The 23,974-nt window shown below is 32.1% G+C and overlaps 2 protein-coding genes across 9 annotated transcripts; one reads left to right on the top strand and one right to left on the bottom strand.

Moving 5' to 3' along the window:
* The first annotated feature begins 1,847 nt into the window (after positions 1 to 1,847).
* Positions 1,848 to 9,272, top strand: LOC127698747 (beta-1,3-galactosyltransferase 5-like). Of its 8 annotated transcripts, none has more exons than XM_052202406.1 (3): positions 1,848 to 1,989; positions 3,194 to 3,269; positions 7,592 to 9,272. In XM_052202406.1, exon 3 carries the CDS (start codon positions 7,631 to 7,633, stop codon positions 8,723 to 8,725), a length of 1,095 nt encoding a protein of 364 aa, XP_052058366.1. In that variant the 5' UTR covers positions 1,848 to 1,989; positions 3,194 to 3,269; positions 7,592 to 7,630; the 3' UTR covers positions 8,726 to 9,272. The 8 variants fall into 8 exon arrangements, with proteins under 8 accessions (XP_052058366.1, XP_052058369.1, XP_052058367.1 ...); XM_052202407.1 differs by having other exon boundaries at positions 1,855 to 1,985; XM_052202410.1 differs by lacking the exon at positions 1,848 to 1,989 and adding an exon at positions 2,590 to 2,634.
* LOC127698771 (ATP-binding cassette sub-family G member 5-like) lies at positions 9,159 to 23,374 on the bottom strand. The gene is made up of 11 exons (XM_052202439.1): positions 23,140 to 23,374; positions 20,117 to 20,393; positions 19,205 to 19,437; positions 18,727 to 18,859; positions 17,295 to 17,564; positions 16,527 to 16,746; positions 15,171 to 15,370; positions 14,105 to 14,243; positions 12,662 to 12,847; positions 12,012 to 12,136; positions 9,159 to 11,648 (listed from the first exon to the last, which is right to left on the bottom strand). Exons 1-11 carry the CDS (start codon positions 23,164 to 23,166, stop codon positions 11,482 to 11,484), a joined length of 1,977 nt encoding a protein of 658 aa, XP_052058399.1. The 5' UTR covers positions 23,167 to 23,374; the 3' UTR covers positions 9,159 to 11,481.
* Positions 23,375 to 23,974: the final 600 nt, after the last annotated feature.

Raw genomic sequence — 23,974 nt, 5'->3', positions numbered from 1 at the left:
ACGATGAATTATACTAATTAGGAGATACTAATTAGGAGTTATATCACCGGCAATCACACTATTACAGATCTCAAACAAGGGGTACATTATACTGCATCTTAACAGTACAAAACACAAACAATCAAATATCAAAAGCTATATTCCAACTGAAAAAGTACAGTAGAGGATTTTTTTTTCACATTTGCCATAGCATGATTCAAACGAAGTACACTTACAAAACTATAGAATACACTGGATGTTTATTAAATTCTCACATATTCTGTTGAATTTGATCGCTAACTTTAGTCTTGATTGATTTCATTCTCCACGCAATGTATCATATTTCGCTGCTTTTCAAATTTTTTATATCATATTTTTAATTTACATATAGCACATTTTATATAAGTTTTATTAGCAAGAAAATTAACTACATTATAGAGAGATTTATAAAAGCAACTATGCTTGTTTCTGAATCCTTTAATAACAAGTATGTATTATATATTTATTGTATCATTGCATGATGACTTGTTAAGATAAATATTGTTTTAACTTATAACAAACACAAGTAGGGAACCAGGAATTTCTCTTGTCTTAGAGTAGAATATTTTTGAAATGGTCATTTGTTCGCCAGTTTACTCTCTGTTAACACCTTATCTCAACTACAAAGTTCCATACTTCTGATAATTGGACGAACGGTTGAGGTTGCATGCAGAACTGGTTGTGAGTGTCATACAGGGATTACATTTTTGAAAAATACATTTTTCTTGCGATGCCAGTCAGAGTATTTTATTTTGCAGAACACAAACAAAAACACAATTTTCATTCACTGTTTACAAACATTAATTCACCAAAAAAATACAGAAACACTGAGCTGGACAAACTACTTTCAAGTAAAAGACGCAGTCGTTTTTATGTGTCCAGAATGATAAGCAGATCCCGCTACTTATGTTGCACCTGTCATGTTACTCATGAAATAAAACCCGAAGATAAATCACGAACAAGGAAGAGAACGATTGAAATATCTGACAGCCATTTTTCTTTGCATATGCAATTTTCGCAGGATTTTCTTATTCAACTACGAAGCACAAACACAAAAGCTGTGTTCATTTGATGTTTATTCGTTTCTAAGGAAATGTCGATCGGTTTCGTGTAAAGGTACATCCGTACCAAACCCTTCTTTTCTAATCATTGAAAAACCTATCGGAGTCTTCAGTTGATTGCACCAAGTAAATTAAAGGTTACGGACGAAGTGATGTGTGCTTAGCGTCGTAATCAGGCGAAGATGTCCCCCTAACAAACAGATTATCAACTGCAATGAAAGATTACAATTGTGTACGACAGAAATAATCTTGATGTATTTAGATTAAGCTTATTAATTTCTAAATGTAGTTTCGGATCGTGCATATAAATATTTATCACCATGTTTGTAGGTCGAATACTTGATTCGTATAATTTTGATATCATTTTTGTATTACATATACAGTATTGAAGTTGAATTTAAAATAACCGAAACCAAGATGATAATCACTGAACAAGAATCCGTTTTTACTCGGTTCTTGTGATTTATCACAGTTCTATGGTTTCTTTTGGAATTTTCAGTGATTTCTTTAGTTTAAATATTCAAACTTGGTGCTTCACAAGACGACGGACGAGTGTTGTAATAAAATAAACTAAACATGTTTCATTTAGAATTTAGTTACTTCAGTTAACGTTTGATGAAGTTTTCGAGATGTTTCCCAGGAAGCTAATTTGAATTCGATCACCAATTCATGTTCTATTTCCTGCTTTCAGTTTATTATGGTTTCACACGGTTATGCTTCATGCGTAGAAAGTAGAGAGAGATACGACTATCGTGTTTCGTTTAAAATCTACTTTTCCTTTTTAAATTATTTGTCAATAATGCGGAACAGTTATATATACGCCCTCTCTTGAATAGACCCGCTGAAGTCTGAAGTGATAACTGTTAATTTGTCATTTAATGTGAAATGGTGAATATTGATATTGATGTAGGTAAGACCAATTATACACAATTTTTCTTAGTTTTGATTATCTTAATTTTGATTGTCGTTTTAAGACGTTGACCATGAAAGTTGATAGTTTCCATTAATATAAAAAGATTGCTATGTGATATGTAAAATGAAGGTGTCACCTAAAATTACATATTTTACTGTATTTTGCAATTTATATCTTAAAGGAAGATCTATTACATAATTGTGAAAAGGACAACATTGAAACAGTACAATTAAATATATAATGTGCGCATAACACGACCATTTTAACCTTGAGTGTCCTTGAATAACTATGCAGCATATCACATTTACAATACTGTAATAAATCTTCATTGTGCATAAATGAGGGTGTGGATGGCGGTTTACAGAATAGAGAATAATGGACAAAAATGTAAAAAAATTGAGAAAAATGGACCAAAAAATAGAAAAAAAGAGAAAAACGGCATAAAAATTAAAGAATACAGAAATGAAGGACCCCCATCAAGACCCTCATAAATGTACACTTAAATAATATTCTCGCACGTTCTGTTTACTAGTACTTTATTTGTACCACAGTGCTCTCATGTTTCCCTTTAGAGTAGTATATTGTATGTTTAACAGTTCTGCTTGTGCACATATGAAGTATTCGGACTGCTTAGTCTATCAGGTAAATCCGATATGATCTTACTGTGCAAAAATTGAATAATTCTAAATTGGATTTTAGAGGATGTATTACTAATTCGATTTGATTACATTTAAGGTTAGCAACTTTTATACCTGATTGTTAATGAGACTGAACCCTAAGAAATTAGCGGTTTTCCGAGGCATCATTCTATCATGGCAAAGATTCTTGTAAATATTTAAACAAATGTACTTTTCAATATTTTCGCTAAAAAATTAAGGTTTTGCAGAGTAAATTTATATCCCATTAGGGCTATTATATCCCAAACGTGTTTTCTTAACCCTTTTTGGGTGACCTGTCAATATAGATCTAGTCCTGTAATGATCGGGCCATAATTATGCGTCTATTGTTTGTGAAGAAAAAAAGTAAAATACACGTACAACGTCGGGGACTGTTGTGTTACTGGTCCTTATGAATGACCAGTACTATTTTCATGTTTTCCTTTATATTATGAATGACAGTCTTATTTATATAAACTCTTTTGGTGACAATGAAAAACTTTCATTACGTCTATTCAATGCTTATTTTGTTTAATTATTTCCAGGATATGTAAGCAAGAAAGCAATAAGTTGAATAGATATTCAGCTCTTTGGAAGATTTTTCAATTATAGTATTACTTGGTAAGTATGTTGATTCAGTTTATTCAACAAAATACATGAGGGTCTGGATTAGGGGGGGGGGGGTCCTTCAATTCTGTATTATTTAATTTTTTAAGCCATTTTTCTCTATTCTTTATAAATTTGCCTGTTATTTTCTATTCTTTATCTTTTAGCACCCCATTATTCTCTATTCTTTATTTTTTGGCCTGTTTTTCTCTATTCTTTATATTTTTTGCCCTTATTCTGCACGTTTTGTCTATAATTCTCTATTCTGAAACCCCACCCAGACCCTCATACATGCATCTATGAAAATAAGAAAAGTGAATTGAATGAATTTTCTTTATCTGTATTTATGACTTGCTACTTACTAGTATCTCGATTCCCAGAAAATAGAAGTCAATAAGGAAATTGATAGTTTTCTAACCAAATAGCCGTCAGGAAATGTTTTTATTATCTAAAATGATTTATAAAGTTATGAATCTTTAATAATATGTGCAACATATTACTGTACCTTGGTAACAATTAAATGTCAAAACAAAAATAACACAAGGAACAATAGAATGTTTGTATGAATGTCTTAAGTGTTCTTTCTTCCTGTTTCCTGGGTATCTCCATGTTAAAGGAACACAAACCATACGTCCGAAGAAGCGACTTATTAATAATTATCCTTACCTGTAACGTAAGTATCAGACGTCTGGGTGGAGATGTTGTAAGGGGAGAGGAGGGGTCTTCATTTCTGTAATCTTTAATTTTGAGGTCACTGTTTGTTTTATTTATTGATTTTGCCCATTATTCTCTCATTTATATTTAAGAATCTTATTATTCTCTATTTTTTTCATTTTTCTAACCCATTTTCCCTCTATTCTTTATTTTTGTGTTCATTTTCCTCTTTTCTTTATTTTTTTGTTCATTTTCCTCGATTCTTTATTTTTTGGTTAATTTTCCTCTTTTCCTTTTTACGCAGTATATCATTGGACGATGTCCGTAGTCTTTCGGAACACCGGATGTTATTCGGAATACATCTGTTCTTTCTATGGCCACCTTTCATATACATGCGCAATAGCTTATTATTTGACCTGTTGAATAAGCATTAGCATCTTAAAGTTGCTATAGAGATATGTTACATATGATGCGAAATTTATTATGACGCAAGCTACTTTAATAAGCATTTGAATATTTCCTTGCACGCATTTACAAGCTGCCGCTAATATTTACCTTACATATATATGCGTAGTTATTTTAATTAGAGTCAAACGTTGAAACCAGCTGTGTTTAGATATGAGATAAAATTTCATGTAAACAATGCAATTTATATTCGAAACGAGATATGTTAAAACTAAAATCTATAAAAGAAGTATTACTAGCATTTCATTTAAGATTCTGAGTCTAGGGAAGATGTACATGATGTACAAAGCAGGCTATTTCATTTTTTTTCATACTGAAATTAAAAGGAAGTCTATCTTGCACTTTATTAAAATTTTACGTCTAGGATATCTACCAGGTACGTATATAATCTAATATACGTCCTTGAATAGATGTAAAAACGAGGATTTTTCAACAAAAAAAAATATCGTTTTAATATTGAAAATAACGTTAAAATTAATTATGAAAGTACATTTCCGTTTTATTTTCATTAAAATTGCAAATTGAAATACAGTTATTTTCTTTGTTTAAATATTGCAACATTATTTCCTTTTTATTAAAACAAGGAAGTCATATAACCTCCTTGATTAAAATAATCAGATTGTTATAGGTACATCTGGATCCTTTTCATTATTAAAATGTGAATAAGTAGATATTTAATATGAAGAAAAAAAAACTAAAACTGAAATTTGAATTTAAAATATATTAAAAAAAATACATTTGACCATGCAGATGTAAGAAATAATACTTCAAGCAATGAAATAACGAATTAAATGTGCCGCTTTAATCCTTAAAATTAATCATGCATGTAATTTTAGCAGACTTAACAGGGTCAGCGAAAAGATATCAAATGTCTATTAATAGACACCGAGTGATGACAGATGCAGGCAGAGATAAGAAAAAATAATTTCTATTTATAATTTATGTTCCTATAGTAATTAATTAAGGCTCTTCAAAATGTTCATCAAAATAAAAATAAATAATTATTATTTCTTGAAGACGATCAGATGATGAATTTTCGGTTTTTATATATTAAGTACGAAAATATAAAATAGTGTAAGGAGATTTTGAGCCATCTCACTGATCAGTAGGCTACACAGTGCCTCCAAATGACCAGTATAAAACTATCCAGCAAGAGAGAAAAAGGATAGGTCAATATAAGAAACATGGAAGGCAACCAGTTCAATTTCAATATTTAGATTGTTCTAATGGATTTGTCAAATGTCAGAGGGAATATCTTTTTAAATGTGATAGGAATACCAATGAGACAACTCTCCATCAAGACACAGTGTAGTCAAAGTTAGCAATTATAGGTTATAATACAGCCTTCAACACAAAGACTTGGCTCAATTTGGACAGCATCCTACTAAGGGCCCCAAAACACTGTTATAAAACAATTTAGACAGGAAAAAACAAATCTAATTTAACTTCAAACCAGAAACAAAAAGCAAATATGAACTGCACCAAAAAACAAAAAAAACACAACCACTAAACAACATGATTCTGACTTGGGGCGTGTGCTTATGAATACACCTGGTTTAAAAGAATTTACATACATACCATAAGACGGAAGTGTAACTTTACCATGTAAAAAACACACTTTAAAAGTTAATGAAAAAATCGTGTTCAGATAAAAAAAAAAAGGAACACCTTACAACAGTTCATAAATGTGGCCTTTAAACAAACTAATATTTAGGTGATGGGTATTCAGTGGTAATTTCAGGTTTGACCATGTTAGTTTTTTTGTTGTTTTCAATTTTGTTTGTTTATTTATAAGTACAAGGTGTAAGCTGTTTTGTCTAGGCTATAAATAGCTTTCTTAATGAATTGGTTTCACTCATCAAGGTGCAGAGGATACAGTGCAATTCAAATTGTATAATTTTACAATTAAACTTGCATGCCTTTTTTCGTGAACCACAATTTAAAATATAAGAAAACATCAAAATAAAAAGGGACATTCGGAAAATACCTTCAAAGCGAGTTAAAGGTTTTAAAAAGTGTTTGTTTTTAACAAAAGAGGTTTGTCATCTAAAACTTTTAAGAGCACAAATTTTAAGCGCACAACTTAAAACTGCTAATGCTTACTACCCTAAGCATCACAAAAACCTTGCAGAGCAAGTGTTAGGATCTTAATAATGATCAATATCAAGCCATTGTTCAAATAACCATGAACATATCTCAAATTCCAATAAAAACAGCTATTTTACAGGTTCACGTACTGCATTTCTTAAACACAAATAATCATTAATTGATTAAATTTCTTCACATTTGCATTTGAACTTCAGCCAAAAAACTAACTCTTATCAAAAAAAAAAAAACCAGCAACTTAGAATGGAACATCCAGTGGGTGACTTAACATGTTGTCTTTCGGGAGAGAGGAGAGAGAAAAAAATATTCCTTTAAAAAGAATATTTCACCCCACATTGAACAGTAGTTACTTTAAGTAAACGATCAATGTCAGTTTCTAATTCTTATACTGTAAGAACAAAAATAATATATAACAATACATCTTTATTAAAGAATTATCTAATATTTAATGCCAAACAAGCATTTGGGTTTACGATTGCATTTCTTTTTTTAAAGAAAGCAACTTGTTTTTCATACATTTTTCTCTATTTTGTAAGCCCTAGACGAGATTTAAACAAAAATATATGTATACATTCAAACACCACAATATACATTTTAAAAATCTCGTTTCGCACCGGTTGACATATTCGCATCATGCAAACAATTCCAATTGTATTACCTCCCGTTTGCCAGATGATATTTACGTTTAGGAAGTGCCTTACAAGAAACTGTCGAGCTATAAAATAAAACCAGGTTTAACTCACCATTTTCTTTGAAAAATTCCTGTACCAAGTCAGGATTATGGCAGTTGTTTTTCACTGGTTCCGTTAATTGATGGCTTTTGATTTTGTCATTTTTTTATGGATTTGCCTTTAATTGGAGTTCAGTATTTCAGTTTGTTATACTTTTTTTGAGAATGTTGTCGACATTTGGGAGTCCGTTTTACCTAATTTTACAATTCCTCAGCTTCTTTAAATAATCTTGATTTTTCTCTCATTTTATATTGTTATCTATTTTTCAAATCAAAGTGGGTTTCCATCTAAAATGTTTCCATCAATATTTGTAGAGGTAAACTATTTTGACCCCTTGCCATTTCAGAAGTCTATCTACTTTAACTGTTCTTTTTCTTTCAGTAGAAATCATCATATCTGATCAAGATACTCACTAACAGAATGAAGAAAGAAACACAACATATAAAATTTTTGCTATTAGTTGTATTCGTGGCACTTTCATGTTTCTGTGTAGCAATAATTAACGATTTAATGTCGCCATTAAGCAACCCGATATTCTCAAATGGCGCCCACGTAAATAATCGCTTGATGCTATGGATGGAAGAGCCAACGCCACAGAGTCACAGTACTCCGAATACTCGAGCAATAAGATCAAAAACATTTTACCCTATTGTGTCACAGGGTTATAAAATAAACAACAAGGACATATGCAGAGGAGTAGAAAAGGTGTCTGTGATAGTTATCGTCCACACAGCTCCGAGTCATTTCCTACGCCGAGTCAGAATGAGGAATACATGGCTTAATTCTACATATTATAGTCCCGAAAATGTCAGGGTTGTGTTTCTGCTCGGTCTAGTCCCTGATTTGATAACACAGTTAAAACTTGAACAAGAAAGTAAAATATATAAAGATATAGTACAAGGAAACTTTATAGATTCCTATCGAAATTTGACACATAAAGGAGTTACCGGATACAAATGGATATCAGAACATTGTATGAATGCTGAATTAGTTGCTAAAATAGACGATGATGCTTTTATTAATTTCTTTAAATTGTTCGAAGATATGTCAGATCTGAAACACAAGAAAAAGACTATGTATTGTAACAAAATCCCTAAAGGATCAATGGCAATCATACGAAAAAATACCAGTAAATGGTACGTTGATGAATACGAGTTTAAAGACATGAAATTATATCCCCACACATATTGTAGTGGTTTTACAGTATTCATATCTATAGATCTCATACCCATGTTATATCGTGCAGCTATTGGATCGCCATTTTTCTGGGTAGACGATTTTTTTCTTTTTGGACTTTTACCATCTAGAATACCCGGTGTTATTCACGAAGGTATAAGACCTAATTTAACATTTATGCCAAAAGAAGCTTATACTTGCTATATACGATATGGTAAGAACTGTAAATATCTTGTTTTTCCTGCAAAGGATCGAGAGATAAGTAAAATGTGGTTAGCCATGACACACGATAGAAAACAAAGTATATATGGGAACTACTATATGAATTTACCAGCCTGAAGCATGGTAATATTATGATTAATAATATATTATAACGATGAAAGTACCATGCTTGCATTTTACAAAGTAAGAAACAGCTGGAATTACTAAAGAACAGCGAAAAATTACATATTCCACATCGAATGTTGTGTAACGGATTTATACCAAAATAGAATGATAAAACAAGATGTGAACACGAACGAAATATGCTGTCAAGAAATCCCAAAATACAGATGAAAAGACATCACCGAACTCCGTGAAAAAGGAGACCATAAGTATCGTCAGGAATATCTGCTCATTGATTAAGTATCACCCATCGTACGGTTTCATAATTCTTTTGTGTAACTACTTTGAAAAAGCTGTGACTTTGACTTGGCCTAGCTTTATGCTAACTTTCTAGAATAATCATCAATAATTTGCATAATGTTTTCACTAATTTCATATTAACAATCCATTAACGATATCAACATTTTTATTTTATTAAATACAGTTTCTCATATAACATAACAAAAAAAAAAACAATAAATCAATTAATAAAACAATCATCTCGTAATTCATTCAAGTTATAGATGTAATTTGAGTATCGATTTTTTTACTTATACCAGATAATAGGAGAAATCTAAGAGATTCCAATGCCCGAATTTAGATATGTATGGCCAATACCCTGAATAAATTTCACACCAGGGCCCTTTTCAAAAAGTTTTTCAATCAACTAAGATTCGCAGTATGACTATCAAAGCTCTATGTATATATGTTGAGGTTGGAAAAATACTATATGGCTTATGAAAGCTGAAAATCGCAGTTGTGGTCGGTCATTGTAAAAGAGCAAAAGAGGTATTTTAACCAACAAAAAAACATTCTGTTGGAAGTAAAGTTACAAATTGTTTTTCGTATAAAAAATAAATAATTTTAGTTAGAGAAGTCCTTTGATGAAAAACGCCCGTCGTCTTGTGTGTGAATTTTTATGCAATAAGCATAAATAGTTTCTGACATACGGCGTGACATGCCAAAATCCCCCTTTTTTTTTACAAAAAACTCAATATCTCTAAAATAAAATTTTGAATCAAAACCAAAAAGTATACAGATCTTTAGATGAATATAACTAAGAAGTGTGTAAAATTTTAAGCAATAATCATAAATCGTTTTTGAGATACGGTGCGACATGTGAAAACCCCTCCCCCTTTTTTTACAAAATACTTAATAACTCAAAAATAAAATTTTGAATCATCACCAAAAAGTATACAGATCTTAAGGTTAATATAACTAAGAAGTGTGTAAAGTTTTTAGCAATAATCATAAACTGTTTTTGAGATATGGCGCGACATGTGAAAAACCCCTCCCCCTTTTTTAACAAAATACTCAATATCTCTAAAATAAAATTTTGAATCATCACCAAAAAGTATACAGATCTTAAGATTAATATAACTAAGAAGTGTGTAAAGTTTTAAGCAATAATCATAAATTGTTTTTGAGATACGGCGCGACATGTGAAAAAAAACACACACCTGTTTTAGTTACTAAGTCCCGTAACTCAAAAAGTTTTAATCTTATTTTCACCAAAAAGTATACAGATCGTTTGACCATCATAAGAAACAACTATGTTAAGTTTCATGAAATTTGGATAAGTCATTCTCAAGTTACGGTGCGACATGTTTACGCCGGACAGACAGACGGACGGACAGACAGACGGACGGACAGACGGACGGACGCCGGACATTTGTATACCATAATACGCATATTTATCCACTCGAGACAGTTAAATTTTCAAATTTAAAACGCGAGGCTCGCCGAGCGTTTTAAATATTTAAAATTTAACTGTCGAGAGTGGATAAATATCGTATTACACGAGATTTGGTGGTGGAATCTGTTTCTCTAATGATTTTCAAACAATACGCAGGCAAATTTATTCCGTCTTTTCGAATGATCTGCAAAAAGATGTGTTCTTTTTATGTGACGTCATCAGGCATGGTCGCCTTTTTTCATGCCGTCACAATAGGAAATTCAGAGGAAAGCAAGAAAATTCGACGTCATAATCGGATTTTAACCAATGAATAACAGATCAAATGAACCACACGTTGATTAAATTTTTTTTATACAATGGGTGCAGAAAGGGATAAATTGACGAAGAGTTAGAGAAAATAAGTTATTATTTTCATCACATGTACTGGATTTTCTCTGAAAATAGTTACTGGTCACATACAGTGATGACTCGGGGTCATTTCTTAATACACTCATCATATTAGAATTGTAAACATTGAGGATTTATTGATAAAGAGTATCAACTGTTGCAAGCAGCCTAATTTTATAAACAATGTTACGAGATTTTTAAAAGTTTTTGCTTTACAGCATGTTAAAAAAAAAAATCTATAAACTAAATGAATGTTCTTTAGTAAACTAGCCATCGTTGTTTGTTTGAAAGACTTATAATCGCGGATCTGACAAATGTGGTTAATAATGGCAAGTCACCTAAACTGTTCAAAGTAATCTGCACCATTGTTAATGTCTTTATACATTTTGTATTGAACTTTTACTTTATATAAGAATATTTTTCCAATTTCGGTTCATTCATACCGCTTTTGTACCACTTTATCCGCCTTGATTTCATGAAAGACTTCCAAGAGCAGATTCAGATATATGGGTGTAGTGGGGGTGTCACCAGAAATTACCACTCCGTGTAGTGCTTTGTGCGACTTTAATCAAATTGTCACTTTTGATGTTATTGGTTCATGCACACCCACCCTGCCCATTTTGAATCTGCCCGATTTGGGAGAATAGTTTTAATGCATATTAGGTATGCCTCTTATTTTAAAGGCAACTATTGTGAAAAAGAGAAACGACACCATGAAACCACCCAATGCCCAAAAGTTTCTTCTCATGTGCTCTACAGCATCCGGATAATAATCGGCCAAATATTTCTCTCCGGTTGGATACTGACATGGTATATCTGCAAAATACAACAAAGCTTTGTTAAAATTTACTAAATTGGCTATTCCAATCTCTATCCTGGCGTAATAAGTGCATTCGTGCGCTTTGCTTTTTTCCATCTTCCTGCATTTCTAATATATATACTACATATATAGTTTCAATATCTATAGTGACTGTGTGTTTGCTTTAAAAATTCACAAAACTCTTGGACTCTCTATGCAATGTTAAATTTTAGTAAAAGTTAACTCTTGTCAGGAAATAATAACTTGCGATTTGTGATATTCCGAAAACAGTCCCTTTTCTCCTTTCAGCTAAAATTGTAAATCATAAAAGAAATATTTCAAAGTGCAGAATATTATAGAACGAAAAATAAATGTCTTACTTGGCATCGGCGGACAAGTGAAATTAAGTCCACTAAATTCATTCGCTACGAGAATCTCGGCACTGTATTTCATAACGCTTAGCCAACTGCCCCACTGAAATATGTCCAGCATACTTGGAAACGATCTACGAACAAGAAACAATTGTTTATGTAACAATTGAAACCAAACAAAAATAAATGTGTGCTAATCTGGAAAATAGGCGAGTGTCCTCGTTCGTAAGTCAACGGCAAATTTCGTCGAAAGTAAAAGTAGATAAATATTTTACATTTTCCTGCTTCTTGATTTACTTTTCCTTAAGGCCACGCCATGCCTATTTGAAGAAAACAATGAAATGAATCGAAGTAAAACGCACTAATGTTGACGTGTTCTCCGTTTGAAATAAAACAGCAGTTTTTTTTTATCTACGAGAAAGCATTTTTCATTGAGGCGTCATTATTACACGTAAGGTAAGAACCAAAATCTCGTAATAGATGACACGCACCTATTTTATGATTCAAAATGTACATTGAATTACGAAGACTGAAAAAAAAGTTAAAGTACGTTTAATATAGGATAAGACAATGAGTACGCGAAAACGAAAACAAAAACCAACGGTTATGTGGAGTTATGTCTTGGTTTATTTCAAATAACGATTTGTTTTTATACATGCCTAAGAAATCCTGTTGCTATGAGTACTGAAGCTGACAGAATTAAAGCTGATGTACTGTTGGCGATCTGTGGATTGAAGAATACTCCCATGACACCTACTGTCATAATCTCTCCAATAAAATGCAGAACAAATATAGTGGCATAGTATATAGCAAATCTGCTCCACGAAGGATGTAGTCCCGTCACCCTGCACGGAAAAACGACATTGTAAAATTTTGAATTCGTAAATTCTCGATAACAAAAACCTAAATGTATGTTTTGATTTAGAACTTGGTGTTGATGTAACATATTTTGTTGAATTAATTGTGCTTTAATGATGTATCCTGCGTGTTACTTGCACAAACCAACAAAACTCACCAGCCCAGTAGTCAGCACTTCAGTGTTGACATGAATAATCATTGATATGGTTATAATTATAAATTAACTGTTTACAAAACTTTGATGTTTTTTTCGAAATACTAAGGATTTTTTGTCGAGCCTTCGACTTTTGTCGAAAAAGCGAGACATAGCGATCCTACATTCCATCGGCGTCGTCGTCGTCGTCGTCGGCGGCGGCGGCGTCCACAAATATTCACTCTGTGGTTAAAGTTTTTGAAATTTTAATAACTTTCTTAAACTATCCTGGATTTCTACCAAACTTGGAAAGAATCTTGTTTATGATCATAAGATAGTATCCAGAAGTAAATTTTGTAAAAAAAAATTCCATTTTTTCCGTATTTTACTTATAAATGGACTTAGTTTTTCTGCCAGTTAACATTACATGCACTCTGTGGTTAAAGTTTTTAAAATTTTAACAACTTTCTTAAACTATCCTGGATTTGTACCAAACTTGGACAGAAGCTTGTTTATGATTAAAATCTAGTATCTAGAAGGAAATTTTGTTAAAATTTGTTCCATTTTTTCCGTATTTTACTTATAAATGGACTAAGTTTTTCTTCCAGTTAACATTACATACAGTCTGCAGTTTAAGTTTTTATAAACATTTATTAGATTCATAAACTATCCTGGATTTTTACCAAACTTGGACAGAAGCTACTTACAATCAAAAGATAGTATAGAGAGGACTATTTTTATTAATTTTTTTCCTCATTTTTGTTGAGCCTGCGATTAACAGCGAAAGTAGGCGAGACACTGGTTTCCGTGGAACCCTTACGAATTTTTATCCCAGGAATAAATTACTTAGCTTTATTTTGCAAAACCTTTCGAAATTTTGGGTCCTCAATGCTCTTTTTCTTCGTACTATTTGACCTGTTTAACCTTTTTTTATTCGAGCGTCACTGATGAGTCTTTTGTAGACCAAACGCGCGTCTGGCGGATACAATTTTAATCCTGGAATATATGATTTGTTTTATTCACAACAGTTTATAAAAGACAATGCAATTGATCGACAAGATTCCATCTCTAACCTATCAATAATGAAGCACACAACATCACATATGCTTACCAATAAACTATAATGCTGAATATCATGGCTGATATTGCTTGGAATGGGATGATATGTATAGCATATGACAGTAGGAAAGACGTAGTCGAATACAGACCATCCCGACATTCTCTGAAATACAGGTCTCTTAATGGTGGAACTGTAAAAATAAATACATTATTTCAATAGACACAAACTACGCTAAGGTTCATGTAATTGCCAATCAAAGCAAATATTGTACAAAAGTATATTATTACCGGTAGTTATGTAGTGACAGGGGGTTTACAGGACTATATAAGACGAGATTTATTCTTCTTTTATTAACATCTCAGATTGGTCTGACAGGTTTTAGAGAGTCCTTTATCTTATCTTTTAAAAAAGAATAACAGTATCACAGCTTAGTGTGTTTCTTGATGTTGTAACAACATTATGTAATATAATGAATATTTTAATTAGGTATGACTGTATATAGCTAAAACCTGCAAATTTGAAAGCCTTCATCCAATTTGTCTGCAACATCAATGTGCATATGGCTCATTCAACATTTTGTTGAACAAATATCTAACTTTTTAAAAAAAAAAATCCGAGTACATTAATAGGACTCTTAAATATTAAAATTCTACTAGGTACGGTTTCTCCAGCATTCCCATATTAACTCTGTCCGGCTCGTGCGTTTCTGTACGATGACGACACGACTATTATTGAATATGACAAGTCTCATTTTCTTACAGAAAAAGGCATTTTAAAGTTTTTGTCCAGCTATTGGTAAATGCAACGCGTATAGACTTTCTAAACTTGAATTCAACAGAATTTAACGTTTTCTTTAAATTGCTTTTCTGTTTTTTTGTTTGTTTTTTTTTTGGTTTCTTTCAGAGATCACATTATTTTTGATGGAATGGCTCCCCACTTTTTATCCTATTTGTTCCCAGCAAATAGGTCTATGAGACTCCTTAGTACACATACAGCAATGACAATAACAATGTCACAAAACGTTACTTGGTATAAAAATATAACATAAACATAAATTCATTGGATCTACTTTTAGCATCGCCCAAAGTTTGTACAACATTCTATGGTATAAACTTACACACGCCGACAGCAATTAGAATCCCAACATATGTTGGTACACCAACTGACTGGTACATAAGTCCAATTCTGTCCTGGATAGATTTCTGATCTGTCTTAATATGTCCCAGAAAAGCACATACAAACGGCACAAACAATGATAACATTACCAAACGGGACATGTATATAGTTCTGTCCCTTTTCAGATTCACAAGCATTCGACTGTAAATAAATGAATTGGGTAAATCATTCATAAATCAAAATTTTCTAGATTTACAATTAGTAATATATTGAGACATTCCAGTTGAAAAGAACAGCTTTAATTGTAACAAACAGAATAGAAGACATATTCATTCTAAGAGTGAAAAAAAATCCATGAATCTTACGCTGACTTCGCAAAACTACCTCAAGCATTTAAACTCTTGTTAACATATAAAAACAGAAAATAACAAACGTCCTTCATCAAAAGGAAATTTATAGAAGCTGCATTAGAAAGCGCTAATATGGAAAAACCTTAACGAGAAAAGCTCAAAGAAAAACAAATCGGAGAGGCAAAGATGAATAAATACATAGTGAGGTATAAAAAAGGAACATATATAGAGTAGCCAAAACCAAAATATAATAAAAAGATAGCTTAAGTGAAGCCACGGCCGCTAAGTTGAGCTCAGAATATTGCTGGACGTTAAGCAAGCAACAGTCAACGATAAATCAATCAATCAGAACATTCCTTGAGTAATGTGAAACTTAAAATTTCTATAAAAAGCTTGAGGCATTGACTACTGGGGTAGGGTGAAACCAGCAGTGATTTCCCCAAAGTATCTACTATAGCAAATCAAATGTCTTATCTCAGTAGCCTCGTCAGTGGTTGTCGTATGTAATATCTTAATTTTTTTTTTCGTTATTTAGAGAATTTCGTGTTAATTCCATATCTTGGATTGTTTCTGTGCTTCATTTAGAGCTTGCCGTATTGTATTGAAACCTGTCTTTTGTTGAAAACTGTATGTTGCCTTCAAGATGTCTTCTGGTTATTTGTGTCATCATCGGGGTTGCTGTCTCATTTTAATGGGCTGATATTTTTAGTCAATATTTATATTTTAAATAATATCAGTTCTAAACCCCCGAAAACTGAACGTACGATGTATAGTGAACCAACAATCCATAACAAGATAAACCCAACTAAAAATCAAACTTCATGAAATTTAGATTTTAAAAGACAAAACACAAGTATTGTCAGGAAACGTCACCCAACAAAATGAACATATAGATATTCATTTTGGTGATATCATGATGTTCTAATTATTGTTAGGGTTGTAATTTTAAATCTTTGAATTGTTCTATTTTATTAATCTATACCAAATAATGCAAAACTTCAACATACCCAATCAAACAATAAAGTACCCGCATCAAACTCGGAGGCTGAGGTTTAAAGAAAAACAACATAGTCCTCCTTGTCGAATGTCTCATGGTTTCTTCTTCAATGCTGTGAATATTTTCATCATTGATTGAAGAATTGGAGAAAGCTTGAACTAGCTTCTGAACTTTAGACATAGTTTCAAGTTCACGTTCATGATTCCTCCTGTCAATGCTGGCAAGATCGACTACAAAAAGAATATAAAATATAGGTTTCTGTTACTGACAATAAGTTAGAGGACAAGTTCGGATGGAAGAAAACATTTTATGAAGGGATCAGTAGGATTTCACAGTTCATTTAAAGAGGTATTTGCTGAGATTTGATATGCAGTGTAGTATGCTATTTACTTTATCACATGTAGATTAAAACCAGCCCCCACTATCCACTTGCGTTTGTAGCAAGTGGATAGTTTAGGCTGATTTTAATCAGACTGACATTCGATTTTATTTTCTTCAGTTTTCACTGTTTCTAAAAACTCATTCTGTAGTTAATGCTTTGATTAATGTCATTTTCACTTGATATATATATATATATATATATATATATAAACAGATAACATTTCATGGTGAGTTCCTTTTGTTTATTTTCGTGTAATATCTTATGTTTCGACCATAAATGGTTCTACAACGTTATATGATAAGGCCATATATATATACTGCAATAAATTTAAAACTTCAACCATTTTCCACATATTAAATAAGGAATGTATTCTATCTAAATATACATAAACATTACCGTAGTGATCAAATGGACTAGCATACGTAGGGCAAGGGTAGCCGAGGTCTTGGAAATATTCCACCATTTGTCCCGATTTTCCGAAGTATACCATCTCTCCCATACTCAGGAGCCCTATCTTATCAAACATTTTAAAGACATCAGAACGAGGCTGGTGAATTGTCAAAATCACTATTTTACCATTGTGAGCAATGTCTGATAAACTTGACACAAGATGGCGGGTTGTACAACTGTCCAGTCCTGTAGTTGGCTCGTCTAAGAGAAGGATTTCTGAAGAAGAAAATTTTGTATTACATCCTTAATATACACGCGTTAGCGTTTTCACAAAATGTATTTTACTGTATGGTAGTTATTCACCCATCAAAAGTGGATTTTTAAAAATCTGCTTTCATATCTTATATGAAAATTTGCATCAGAATTTTGCTTCGTACCACGATTAAGTAAGTAAAGCATGTTAAGTTCTCGAGAATTAGTATGGTGTTGCTACTAGAATGTCGCGATGAGATTCAAAGATTCAGCGAAAGGAATAATCTAGATTAACTTAATTTTGACCCATTAAACTATGTGTACATAAGAAATAAGAAAATAAAGCTGACCCATTTCATCGGATACTGCAAAAAGTATTTAGCGATGATTGAATGATATATTTACACTTAACAATATTTGACAAAAATAGTCGCGATTACATCCTAGTACATTGATACAGAATTTTAATAAAAATGTATGAAGAGACAATATCTGAGAATATGCAAGAAAATTAATATACTGAAGTGAAAATTTAACAAATGTCCTGTATACGGGTGGTAAGATTCAACTTTTTTCAGTCTTACTGTATGAATGTCTATTGAGTATCTTTATGGTCTAAATATAAGTCTGCATTTTAAAATAAAATTCGAGTAATGTGTAATAATGCTTTCAGAATAACACAAGGATATCAATATAGATGTAGTTCAAGTAATATGTTTGTCGTAAATAAAGTTATGTCCTTCAAGTAAGTTATGCGAAAGTCAATGTTTAGTTTGTTAAATCGCTTGAAAATATCTTACAATCATTTGGTTAATACAATTCTCAGAATTGATCTATTGTATTCTTCAAAATTGTTATTGTTATTGTACAATGAGCTATATTTTAAAAGTTTTAACTGTAATTAATACTGTAAATATTTTAACATTGTATCCTGTTTAGACAGAATATATATATATGGACCTTTTAGTCTGAAATAAAGACTATCTTTTTGTATTGGAAACCACTTGAAAGAGATTTTCTTGGAACACAATCTGATTTATAAAATTTTGAATGCACGTGAGTAAAACAAGCATACTGGTATATAATTAAGCAGAAGTTTATTTTCTATCACAACAAACACCCTCAGTCTATCCAGGGCTCTTTAATGTTTTACTTCGTTTGTGAATATTTGTGCAAAATTACTCACTAGGGTCTTGAAGAAGTTGAATTGCTATAGTTACTCGTCGTCTTTCGCCACCGGAGATTCCTCGGACTACAGAGCCACCAACTCTCGAGTCTGCTACATGTTTTAATCCCATTTCTGCAATAGCCTTGTCAACCTTAAATTTGAAGAAATTAATATTTATAAAAACACCTCCAACAATGGTTTTTTAAAAAGTGTTTCATATGATGTTAAATTGTTAATGTGATAATAGACTAAAGAGAACGGGTTTTTAAATCTGTCAATTAAACAATTTCAATTGGGTTTTGATAAGTTTTGAACATTTAGTTTACAGGATTTTTCTACGGTGTTCAAAATGTTGGAATTATATGGGGAAAATACATGATATTCTCAAGAATCAAATGATCTGGCAAAATTGCATTTGTCTTTTGATTAGATACTTTTCATACAACCGTACACATTTACATAAAAATCAAAACTTTTCATATGACTATTTATTCACCTTTTCATCAATTTCTTTGCTGCCCATTTTTCCTGGCAATCTGAGAAGTGCTGCATATCTTATAGTTTCTCGAACTGTAAGATTATGAAGAAGACGATCTGCTTGCATAACGTAGGCGGCATATTGTTTAATGACTTCCGCTGTACACAGATAATTGTTGTAGTACACTTTCCCGCCAACTCGTCCATTTGATCTCGAGGCAATTATGTCCAAAAGAGAGGTTTTTCCTGAACCTGTTTGTAGTAAAGATAAAATGTTTCCCTCTGTTGATATTGTAATAATATTAAAAGCAAATTTTTGTTATGTAATAATATTTGTAATTGGATTTCAATGTATGCTTAAATTCATCCCGATTTGTTTGTATGATATTTTGTAAATGTATTGTGTTTTAGTTTTCTGGCATCATTGATTTAATTTTATATTCTTTTCATTTTATCATTAATTGTATGGTTTTAAATAAAATACGATTTAAATAGTATGCTCATTTATTATCATACATATCCAGGTCTTAACAATCGGAATTGCGCAGTTGAACTCCAAAAGGAGTCACTCGGATGCATCGACGGGGTAGGCAACTCCCTCCACGCATGTGTAATACATCACATGATTACAAAGTAACATCCTGCGGCAATTATGAAAATCAGGAAGATGACAAAACCAGTAACAATGTCAAGTTGACACCAAGGGACCTCATATTGGTCTCACCTTCCGAAGTACATACCTTGCCTAATGGTGGGTCAGGGTACTAAAACGCTTCGAGTTATCTGTTATTCATGGGAGTTCTTTCGCATGTTTACGTTTACAGTGTTATTTGTGTTATGTGTTACTACCTTTTTGTTCGTTTGGGATTTCTACAGATCATAACTAGCTGCAATACTCAATAGTTTTGAATAATACCCAGTATCAAAATACCTGAACTTCCAAGTATAGCTGTGAGCTCCCCACTTCTGAACTGTACATTTATATCATTTAGAACTCGCTTCTGTTTCTTTTGCCGAAAACAAGCACCTTTCCACCAAGGTCCTATATACTCAGAGACGTCATAACTAATGTTTAACATATTCAATGTGGGTGTTATTTGCCGTTCATCTTCATCGGCATCTGGATTTTGATTAGTGCAACCATTAAGGTAATAGGTCAGATCATAGAAACAAGCATTCTCTTCCATCAGTATTTCTACCTGTTTCCCCTGAAAAAAGAGAATTTTGAATTTCAACTCTCAAAATTAAGGCACGGCATGTTTATGCTCCCGGATCAAGTGCCCCAGATTTCAACAGACAAAGAAATTAGAGCAACAGTAGTTTACCGATAATCAAATGTCATAAATCCATTAAGAAGATACAAGTAAACGTAATAACAAGAATAAAACTGAGGGAATTGTATGAATTTCAAATGAAACACCGGGTGCGTCGACAGAGTAACGCTAAAGCGTCTGCTGCAAAACAAAGGAAAACTGAAATCAGGAAAGCAATATAATAAAATACAGCCAAAATAGTGTGATGCAAGTATAACGTAATGAAGTTGGACCCATACTTTTCCTAAAATTGAAATTACAAATGCATATCAATAATTAAATCGATAATTTCACCATATTTTTTGGAATTTCTATGGAATAAAATATTCTATGATTGCAAGGATAATCAGAGCTAACGTACACATACTTTTATTATTATTATTATTATCATTATTATCATTTTAATTATCATTACTCAAGCTAATTGCGCTTGAGTTATCTATTGCGATGGTAGTTTCGTTGTTTGTCAAGCAATATCTTCTAAATACCTAAAGTTAAATCTTTCGAAAGTTCTCATGAAAGTAAATTCATTTAACCCTAGTTCTTTCAAATTATATTGGAACAAAATACTCATGTGCGTGACTCGTCTGATTGACACAAAGCACAAAACAACTATCAAAAAGACAAAAGAAAAAAAAGTAGCGATCTAGGAGAGTAGTAGTTACTAAAACTTTAGTTGAAAGCTCATTTCAACTAGCAAATTAAGCATGTTTATCAGACTTAAATATCAATCAGTATATTTCCAATGGAATAAGCACAAAAACGTCCCGAAAAAAGAGCCCGAGAAAAACACGACTTTGTATAACGCCAAAATATAAGTATCGACATGATATAGGTCAATGAAGGTTCAAAACTGTAAAGCAATACATATAAAGTTTTGTTTTGATTCATTGAAAACAAAATCAATGTGAGTAATTATAACCCTCGATTCTTATATAACATTGAATCAATTAGTCTTTATCTGAAACTACTAGATACTGTAATTCCATTACACCGTAATATAACACAATTTATTTTTTCTTACATCTTTTAATGCAGCTTGAGTATTTTCACATTTGGTAAAAATAGATTTGATTTTTCATACTTTTTAGTAGATTCTTAGCATTTTTTCTTCAATAAAAGTTGTATCCTTATTAATGTAATATTCCATAGATATAAGAAGATGTGGTATGAGTGCCAATGAGACAACTCTCCATCCAAGTCACAATTTGTAAAAGTAAACCATTATAGGTCAAAGTACGGCCTTCAACACGGATCATTAGCTCACACCGAACAGCAAGCTATAAAGGGCCCCCAAAATGACTAGTGTAAAACCATTCAAACAGGAAAACCAACGGTTTAATCTATATAAAAAACGAGAAACGAGAAATAATTATGAACCACATCAACAAACGACAACCACTGAACACCAGGACTTAGAACAGGTACAAACAAATGTAGCGGATTTAAACGTTTTGATAGGCACCAACCTTCACCCTACCTGAAACAATAGTGTAACATCACAACATAGAAAGAAACACTTATAAAATATCAATTGAAATGGCTTAACTCAATCAAAAGACATATTAACAAAAACAAGTGAACATACACTGAACGAATAAATTTGATCTATGACACAATGTAAATAGAAAATTAATAAACAAGGGGATTAGATGTGTAACAATATCAGAAAGACAACCATAACCTTGGACAAAATGCCGCCAAATAAAATAACGTACACAGGTAAATAAAATTAATTTTGTTGTAAGGTATACATGGAGTACGGAAATATTTTTTACAAAATACATTTTTTTGTTGTTCCTAGTACGAGAACAAAAGTGAAAATTCATCGTCATACTAAATACTTAAACCTTTATTAAAAATAGTAACCATTAATTCTAGAGGCACGAAGAAGGTCTTTTGGTTTTATATGTCTTACCCTCTTCGTGTTACCTCCGCTTCGGTGGTCTCGTGGTAGCTAGTTCGCATCGAGTGGGGGAGGTCGTGGGCTCGAACCCCGGCCTTGTCAAACCAATGACTTTAAAATTGGTATTTGCTGCATCTGATATAAGCATCGCGTGGCATTAAGGAGTAAGAGCAAAGACTGGTCGGCTCAGAGTCAGAATAATGTGTCCGGGTAGGGTGACATGTCTTCTTTAGGACTGTTGTTACCTTGTGAACTAGCACGTTAGAATTCCGGCCATTCATCTTCATCTCACCAAATTACAATTCTTTTTTTGTCATTCAATTGTATAATTTTAATGACACGAATATCTCATGATTAATTTGCTATGCTCATCCTGTACTTAGTCTATGACTAGTTTAGCATTTTTATTCCCAAATGCTTTAATTATGATATGATACCGATATTCTATGACTATTTTTGTCCATGCATTTAAATATGTATCATCCTCTATAAAATGTGAAATAATTTGTTACCATGGTAATGTTTTCACTAAAAATAAGTCTTAAACACAAATCGATTGATACTTAATAAGGAAAGGCTATTTAAAATTTCCTTGTAGCAAATAAATATGCAACTCAACACAATGAAAGAACGGAAATATAAAATATTTATCCTTTGACAATGAAAATGACACACGGTGTTAGGCAAAATTACAATGTATATGAAATATAAGAATAATGTCGTGCTTAATCCTACCTTAATTTTACTCCTTAGCGAAGACATGTTTGCTCGTTGTGTATTCTGATCGGGATGTAACACCTTAGCTTATTGATTATTGCCAGTACGGCTTATCCAAGACACGATCGATTCCTGACATTACTGACTTCCGACATTTCCAATAAATGAGAATTATAAACTTTACAGTTCATTGGTAAATTGAATTCGTTTAGAAAATATGTCAGATTGATTTTACACCGACATTGAATGAACCTGTTATTATGTTGTGCCTATATGAAGAGTCTTTGTTTAAACATAGATTTCGTGGAAAATCGACAAAATATACATTATCTGAGTAATTGTTAATCCTGTTTAGATTCTCATATCACATATTTATTTTGTGAAATTCTTTCAAATGTGCATTTTACCAAACTGTATGATTTTGGAGGAGTTTAGCTTGAAACGTTGGTATACTGAAAAAATATACAGGAAAAAAAAACAGTGATAATTCACGCCCTATTCTGTTGTAGCACAACCTCCGAGGTAATTACAATCAATAGATGGTAAAGGGATTGGTAAGACTTCAACAAAAATTTCCACAGTCATGTTAAGCAGTATCTATATTGTTTGTCTTGTGGTATAATATATGTATTTTCGATTTGATTTTAGTAAGCTTTGTTGAGTTTTTATAAGGATAAGTTCTACTTCAAGATAAAAACACCACATCCAAAAAGACTTCGCCGGAAGTCTGTCAACGAAAACAGCGTCGACATTTATTGTTAATTAACAACAACAAAAAAAGATATGCAAACCGGCAAAATATTGAAGAAATAAATGAACGGTAACTGTTATTTTAAATTGCAACACAGTTGTT

This window comes from Mytilus californianus, unplaced genomic scaffold (genome assembly GCF_021869535.1).
Source record: "Mytilus californianus isolate M0D057914Y unplaced genomic scaffold, xbMytCali1.0.p SCAF_4, whole genome shotgun sequence".
Taxonomy (NCBI): Eukaryota; Metazoa; Mollusca; class Bivalvia; order Mytilida; family Mytilidae; genus Mytilus; species Mytilus californianus.
Note: the sequence above shows the minus strand (reverse complement) of the source record. Positions and strands in the feature narration are given on the sequence as shown.